Source organism: Stylophora pistillata, chromosome 2, assembly GCF_964205215.1.
Source record: "Stylophora pistillata chromosome 2, jaStyPist1.2, whole genome shotgun sequence".
Lineage (NCBI taxonomy): Eukaryota > Metazoa > Cnidaria > Anthozoa > Scleractinia > Pocilloporidae > Stylophora > Stylophora pistillata.
In genome coordinates, this window is record NC_142520.1 from 39,551,471 (window position 1) to 39,559,877 (window position 8,407).

The following is an 8,407-nucleotide window of genomic DNA, read 5'->3' on the forward strand; positions in this document are numbered from 1 at the left end:
ATCACCCACAGTTCATGCTTTACCACACAATCAAGTTGGGTAAGATATCAACTTTATCATTTTTCGCTTTAGAAATTGCTCAACCTTTTCAAGAATTTGTTCTTGGTGAAATTTAACCAGTGCAATGAATAAGGAGAAATTTGTTTTATAGATGGAAAAGAAATTACTTTTTGATGCACCTCTATAAAAACTCAGCACATGATTCGTCGATAAGACGGCATTTGATATCGCATGAGAAATAAACCGAACTTCTAGTGCGAGAGGAAGTGACACCAATAGCTGATCTATCACTGCTATGCAAAATCCTCTTTCCTTAAGAACTACCTTTGTAAAATTAGAACAAACAACGCGTGACTCTCTTGTCATGTGTGACTCTCCTGCAGTTAACTCAGTGAAGTAGAACTAATCTAGCTTAAACAACTTGGCCCAGAAGCAAAAAGGTCAAGCACAATTAAGCATCTTTGAAAGGTGATCAGAATTAGTTACTCGCTGATTATAGTTGTGAAGCAAAAGTCCAGAGTTGGAAGGAGTTCCTTTTCACTCAAAAAGTTGACGAAATTTTTCATTTAAATTGGTTTTCTACCGAAGCATTAGTTAACAACACTCTTTCTTCGATTTCATTAATAGCTTAGCATACGTGCAATAACCATGGCTTTGCTTCGCGCACGCAAACTAGATGATCACTTAAATGCATCCAGTGTGTATCCGAATGGGTTAATCATTTACCATAGAGGGGTTTTATCAATTATGTACCTTATCATAGAATAACTTGGATGGGAGTTTTCTGATCCTATTTTTAACTAGTGTGACAAAAGCTTCTTTTATAAACAAAACGCCAATTCTCGCTTCTTTAGTAAACAAAACGCCAATTCTCGCGCCTCAGAAAGCTACACGAACGCTCCGCCTCGGATGCAACTCACAGAACAAAGCATTGCGTTGCTGTATCTTCGTGATGCAAAGTCTTTCTATAAACAAAAAGCTGTAAAGGAGGTTCCGCTTTGGCTTCGACTCACAAAAACAGGATGCTACGTTACAAGACGTTAATTTCCCACGTATGAGATTACTGTGTGATGGATGTCCTCCCCTGGGGTGGGATGGGTGGGATTTATTGGGTGGACTACTCGCATGGTTCGCATATGTTCCGTTCTAGTCCTACCCTACTGCGGTAATGCAGTGAAAATGGTTAGGAAAGACTATCAAAAGTAAAATGATTTTCCTGCTTAAAGCGTTGGCTCCTCGCGCATGATGATGATTATTAGGTGTATAGAGCGTTGCTCTAATAGCTCTCCATAAGAAAATAAAAGAAGAAAAGTACAGAGTCTTAGTAGCTCTCGTTAATTCGTCCAAGCGGGTTGGTAAAACCCCCGAACAATTGTGCAGCTTGAGATTGCATTTGCTTCAACCTCTCCCTTTATCTCCTGGCTAGAAATGATTGCGAGGAAAAAATATATGTCTCTTGTAAATCAACAAAATTTCAAAACCATGAATTCATGACAAACAACCGCACGTAAACAGCGACAGTGGATTGCAGACGTGTTCTTGTGATGTTGAATAGGCGACGCTCGTCAGCTCAAAACCAGCATATTCCTGTCTAACTTTCCACTGTTACTTAGCCCCGCAAACTCGGGCAAAACAGCACTCAGTTCACTGATCAGCAATGGAGGCAGTGAAGAAGTTGCGAGGCAACAGTTTTTGGACTGTTGCTGTGATTGTCAACATTCTATTCAGTGTTGTGTCCGTTGGGTTCCTCATTTACAAAGTGCAAGTGTTAGAGGGAGAAGTTTTCCAATTGCGGAGCGATCTGAAATACGAGGCAGAAGCGAGAGAAAGTGAACAAGCAGATTTAATGAATCGAAACAAAAGAGCTGCTGAATATCATAAAGAATCAAAAACCTGCAACAGTTGCCACAATGCTTGCGTCCAGTTATTTGGACTTGGAGTTTCTGCAAAGGTACTTTTTAAAATAGCAAAGCCGCATATCTTATTTCTTTAGAGGTTTTGATAAAACAGTCCATTGTGCTTTGATTATAAGTTCGCCATTTCGATCTATGGGCAATTGGTTTATCTCCCCTCTTTTTTCAGCCGCTCTTTTTAGAGATGTCACAAATGACACTATGGACTTGAAAGATCTATTTTTGAGTGATTTGGATATATCAACAAATTTGAAATGGTAAATTGGCCACCGTAACGATTACAAAAACTGACGTTTCGAGCGTTAGCCCTTCGTCGGAGCGAATAGACGAAGGGTTAATGCTCGAAACGTCAGCTTTTGTAATCGTTACGGTGGCCAATTTACCATTTCAACTTTGTTGATATATCCAAATTATTTCGTTACCCCCACCGACGCAACCCCAAACAGTTTCTTTACAAAATATCAGCCTTTATTCATTTGTACTTTTGAGTAAATCAGGTTCTTCTCATAGTGTAATGGGGATATCAGTTTTGCATCTCGGTAATGATTATTCTTTATCAAACTTGCCATCACACTGAAATAACCTTCCGTTACATGCACTTTTTTTAACGACCAATCACACCTCGAAGAAATTAATATTCTAATCGATTTATCGGATGATTTTTTTTGCTTTAGGTCACTACAAAAATTAACAATGGAACAGATCAAGACGTCATCTGTATGAGAGGTGAGCATTTGCTGAAAATCTACAATTATGGTCTTCCTTCAGCCTCATCCCTCTTTGTCCACCTCCTGATGTCGATCACCAAAATTTACCTTCTAAAAAAAACGCGACTTTTTTTCTATTACTTGTGTGTAGCAGTTATCAAAATGATCTGCTTTTTTAAATCAAATTTCGAATTTATCTGAGTGTATATCTTTGATTTCAGGGTTATGATATCATTACCAACATTCTTAATTCTGTTTTGCAAACAAATTCATCTTTGTTGCGGAAATCCGGGATTTATTTCAGAGGTGCTGACAGTTTGCCATTTTTAAACTAACAAATGGACCCAATCTGAAATTTCCTTGCAGGAGCTCGTGGGCCGCAGGGCCGTGATGGGCCCCGAGGACGTAGGGGTCGCCCAGGTTACATTGGAAAGGCGGGAAAAAGGGGTCTTCCTGGGGCACGTGGTCGCCAAGGACCCAGAGGGAGACCTGGAAGCGCTTTAGCGGGAAATACTTCGAGACTACTCCAGGATATAGGTGATTTGGAGTTGCTTTGTTGTATAATGTTGGCTTCTATAAAGTTTGTTCAAACTCTATGATGGAGGTACCTGGGAAAGTGCATCGATACATTCATCTTCTACCAATGTTAGTCAGTTTCCAAAGAGAATTATGAATGAAAACTACCAAAAAGAAAACGGCTGGTGGTGAACATTGCAGCACTTTAAACGCTTATGCGCGTTTCCAGTATCTGAATATTAGAGTTGCCTTTTGTAAATTTTGGAGCCTTGAAAATTCTGTGACACAGCCTAATTGGCTTACTGACAGCATCTATGTTTATTGAAAACATTGGTGAGACAGAAATATACTTAATTGTGATTGATCGGTCTCGAAAGCGGTTGGGCCACTTATCAAAAACTTATAATCATGGATAAACTACGACCGGCTTGACACCAGAGAACAATACTTATTTTTTTGTTTGCGTTTGAAACAGCCTTAAAGACTTCCTCTTTGAAAGATTTAAGCAGTGCTCTTAACCAAAGCAAACCACATTATAAGCACTTTTATCTTTTTTTGCGCCCAAGATATCCCAAGAATAAAAAACAAACCACCAACCAGCATGACTGTCAAAGAGGATAGCAGTGTCTCTCTACCCTGCTACTCAAAAGGCTTTCCGAAACCAGAGGTCACGTGGTATAAAAATGGCCAAAAGATGAACTCCAGGAAGTATAACAAAGATACAGGCATGTTGACGTTTCCCAGCATTCATTTCAACGATCGAGGCCTGTACAGATGCGAAGCAAGGAATTTCATAGGGGTCGAGTCTGCAACTGTGAAAATTGTTGTCGAAGGTATAGAAAACTAATTATGCGATGTAATCGTTGTTTGGATCTCAGTTGATGTTGTAGTTTTTGTTGATTTAGTTCATCGTTATCTTATTATTACAGTTAAACCCCGCTGACACGAGCTCAGTTAACTCAAACCCCTTGGTAACTCGAACAAGATCCGATTTCCCTTGACACATCGTTTTATAGTCATTTACTGTCAGCTAACTTGGACCCTCGCTAACTCGAAACATTTCATTTTTCCCTTAAAGAGTACGATTGAACTGGGTTCCACTGTATTCTTCTCTTTACTATTATCATTGTTAGTATTTTTTATCATTATCATGATTTCAGTTGTTAGTCTGCTTCTTATGTCATACTTCATGTCGTGGCCAATGACGTAATAATAATAATAAAAATAATAATAATAATAATAATAATATAGTTTATTTCGGACCACTTGCAGCCTAAGGCTGAATTACTGGTACAGTTTTAAAAATATACACACTGGAAACCTAAATAAATAAATAATAATTTACACAGGTTTATACTTAACGGTAACGAAATTTTTAAAACGCTCAGTTCTGACAAGTGTGCGGTGAGAAGATTTGCCTGATCGCAGACACATTTGCGTTGTGCTGTGAAGTACCCGCTCATGAATATTGGGGATGGCCTGGGTGAATCTTACGAATAAACCGCTCGCATGCAGCTGCGCGGCGCGCCGACAAGGTCTGAATGGCGGCCTTTTCAAGCGTATGTTCGTATGGAAGGTCAGGCCATATGATAGAAAGAGCCCTTTTCTGGGCGTCTTCCAGTGCGTTATCCAGGTACTTTGGCAAGTCAGCAAACACAGCTGGCGCGTACTCCAATATAGATCTTACAAGTGCGCAGTATATGGCAACGATGTCTTCACGTGGAACGCCACACTTACACAGCTGCCTTAACGCAAATAGTCTACAATTGGCCCTCTTTACCAACCAGTCAATGTGCACCGTCCGCGTAAGATCCTCCGAAACATGAACGCCGAGTAGTTTAAAAGACGGGATTCGCTCGACAAAGGATCCGCCGACCATGATCGGCATGGGCACACAACTATTATAGTGAAGAAAGTCAACCGTGAGGACTTTACATTTACGCGGATTGAGGCGCATGTTATTCTGACATGCATAAGAGTTGATATCATTTACGATGTAATTCAATACAGAGGGGGAATTTCTAGGAATTATCTCGATGACAGTGAGGTCATCCACGTATTTAGCACGAGGAGCCCAGGCACTCACAAGATCGTTCACCATGACCGCAAAAAGTAGAGGGCCAAGCTTCGTGCCCTGAGGGACACCGCCACGTAACGTGCGCGCGCAAGAAAAGGTGGTACCAATGCGTGTAACCTGGGATCGCTCGTGCAGAAAGGAAGCTATCCACCTTATGAGGCAATTATGGATCTCGTATTTAGATAGCTTGGTGCCATAGCTTAGACGTGCCATTAATTTGGCTCAGGTCTTAAAATGTCATTCATTTATCAATAATGGAGAACATTATTGGCTGAAGTAGGTTAATCAGTTTAAAAGGGTCATAATTTCAGATTTTCTAGGCGTAACTCATGGATAATAAAAGGTAAGTCAATTTCGAACTAGTCTTTTTAATGTATGGCTTTATTCTTGGCTTGTAAGATTTGCTGCTAAGGTTTTTCATTAAAAAGTGTTCCAGGAGTCCTTATTTGGCCTTTTTTTTTTCTATTTTTGATGTGTTTTAATTTGCTATGTGCTCTTTTTGCAGTGCCTCCCAGATTTGTTGAGGCACCAGAGACCTATCACCTGGGATATGAAACTTGGGATACGACCCTGACGTGCAACATCTTCTCCTTCCCTCCGCCAAAGATACAATGGACCCGGTCATTCCGGCCATTGCCTATTGGCCGTCACGTGGTGGCTGGTAAAGATTTGGTCATCAAAGACATTAGGCAGGGTGACAGAGGACCCTTTATGTGCCGCGGAGAAAATCACCTGGGTCATGTCTATGCACTTATCGTGCTTGTTGTGAAACCTCTCAGTAAGTGAATAGTTCAAAAGTATCGAAAGATATTTGGAACTCCGAGTGCGATTAACCCTGTTGAGCTGTTGCTCAGTTTTGTTGCTCAAATTCTAATAATCCGAGCAGTTTCTGCTTTGTGAGACCGTACCTGTTCCTTTGAAATTGTTTTCCGCTTATTCAGCTCCTTATCAGATTGTGTGCTTCGTCGCCGCTAAACCTTGCATGAATTATAGAAAGCAAGACGGTCTGAATAGCCCAAATTTGTTTTCAAAAAGAGGGAAAAGATAAACTCATGGAGAGCGTTTTATTATTTTGGTGTAAAAAATTGTAATGACTGTTTCTTCTAATATATTTGTGATTCATATTCAAGTACTCTTCACCAAATATTTATTGGTTTATATGAGGGTCTGGATGGGGGTGCCTCGAAAACACTAAACACTAAAATTTTTCCATCTATAACATCAAACAGTGAAATTTTGGGCTGTTTAACATTTGACACTAAAAAATTCACTGTAACACTAAATATGATACAAATGTAAGCGTAAATTGCTTAAAGAAGCGAAAGATACTAATCAAGACAAACGCGGAAATTCGATATGGAATAATATCTACAATTAATTTACAGACTGTGTCATTTTGATTACGATTTTGGGTTTGTTCATTGTTTATGTTTCTATCATGGAAAATCATGGGAGACTATTTCTCAGCAGAAGGGTACATTATGCTCGACAATGAAAATTTTCCTCTGTCGTTATTACACTTTTACCATCTTTCATTTCAAAAATTTGTTTAATCAATCTCAGCGCATGTATCAGCAGCAAGCCAGCCTTTTAATCTGAAGTCTCCTTGCCTTCCCGCGTCCAAGGTAGCGCTATATTCGGGTTTTCATTTAATAAACTCTGGATTCACAAGGTAATGTATATCAGATACAATGAATATATGAAGTTCATATATTTTTTGAACTGCGGTTATAGATACGTATGATACCCGATCCTCACAGTAGAGAGCGTTATTTATGCAATAGCGAAAATCAGACCTGAAAAAAATCAGGCCTGTACGGGATTCGAACCACTGACCTCTGCGATACTAGTGCAGAATTGGTAGAGCGCTGCACTAGTATCGCAGAGGTCGGTGGTTCGAATCCCGTACAGGCCTGATTTTTTTCAGGTCTGATTTTCGCTATTGCATGAATAGCGCTCTCTACTGCGAGGATCGGGCATCATACGTGTAATGTATATCATTATGCGCACGCCCGATCGTGCAAACTCTACAAATCAAGGCGAAAGTGAGGACGAATGGCGCTAGCAGACCCGGTGAGTGTTGTTGTGTGGGGGTAGGAGTCGTGATCGTCATCATCTATATCGCTGCCTGAGTCGGTGTCGTATTGTCATTTGTTCATTCATTCATTCATTTAATACCTAATAGTGCTTTTGCAAGGCTTGAGACTGTAACAGATGCATCTAAACTAAACCATCATCATATCTTTCATGGTCTACTATTTACTACTTGGAATTACAAATATATTACAAATTACATCTTATGTCAACAACAATACTTAGAACTTATTACTCCCCAAGACATTAAAAAAAACCATTCATTTCATTAAGATTTACTTGCTTGAAGCTCCTCATGCTGCATTGTACATTTCTCACAACTTTATTGTCTCCCAAAATGTTTTGAACTAGTTCTTTATCTTCAGATATTCTTGTTTTCTTTTCCTACTTTTCTTTCTCGCGGAATCTGATGCTCCAGGCTCTTCATCTATGATTGCAATTTCTGGATCTTTATCTTCTGAAGACCTTGATGAAGTACCAAGAGGGAGGTACTAGTTTGCTTCACACTCTGTACAAGCACCATTTTCTTGTCTGACCAATTCATTATCTTCTGTATCACTTGTACTTACAAAAAAGATGGAAAAAGATGAAAATTTACTTTAGTATTTCATGTTTATAATCTTCAAAGTAATTATCCTTTTCTAAGTAGTATAATTTTTCACCCCCAATTTTCTAATGCATATGTTGTGGTTATATTTATCATTAGTTCAAAACTTTTTCAAACCAGTTTGATTTTTATATTCCATTGTCTCCTGCTCTTTATCGTAATCTGAGGAAAGGGGTAGGGACAAAATATGTGGTATACTATGGCCAGTCAGTGACAACAGTGATTAATTTCCGAAAAAATAAATGATAATACATGTGACACAAGTAACAATCCCATATTACTCCAGAAAATCCTCCCTCAAAATGGATCAGGGAACCTATTCTTTGAGTTAGGAATTTGAGCTATAGCCTAGTCTTGCAGGGCAAAAATTTTGGAGTGCTCAATCTACTGATTGAGGGGACTAAAATCTTAAAATACTTCATTGATGTGTTTCACTGCCTTCCCTTGAGCAGTCAAAATTTTTAAGTCTTTGAGGTTCCCTGAGGATGTAATA

General features: G+C 39.3%; 1 protein-coding gene across 1 annotated transcript in view; it reads left to right on the forward strand.

The window, feature by feature from the left end:
* The first annotated feature begins 1,570 nt into the window (after nucleotides 1–1,570).
* The window catches only part of LOC111333699 (uncharacterized), a 10,961-nt gene continuing 4,124 nt past the window's right edge, over nucleotides 1,571–8,407 (forward strand). The window contains exons 1-5 of the mRNA XM_088749478.1: nucleotides 1,571–1,951; nucleotides 2,588–2,639; nucleotides 2,987–3,157; nucleotides 3,703–3,969; nucleotides 5,719–5,991. Of these exons, the coding sequence (XP_088605604.1) occupies nucleotides 1,658–1,951; nucleotides 2,588–2,639; nucleotides 2,987–3,157; nucleotides 3,703–3,969; nucleotides 5,719–5,991 (1,057 nt within the window). The 5' untranslated portion in view covers nucleotides 1,571–1,657. The remainder of the gene's footprint in view (nucleotides 1,952–2,587; nucleotides 2,640–2,986; nucleotides 3,158–3,702; nucleotides 3,970–5,718; nucleotides 5,992–8,407) is intronic.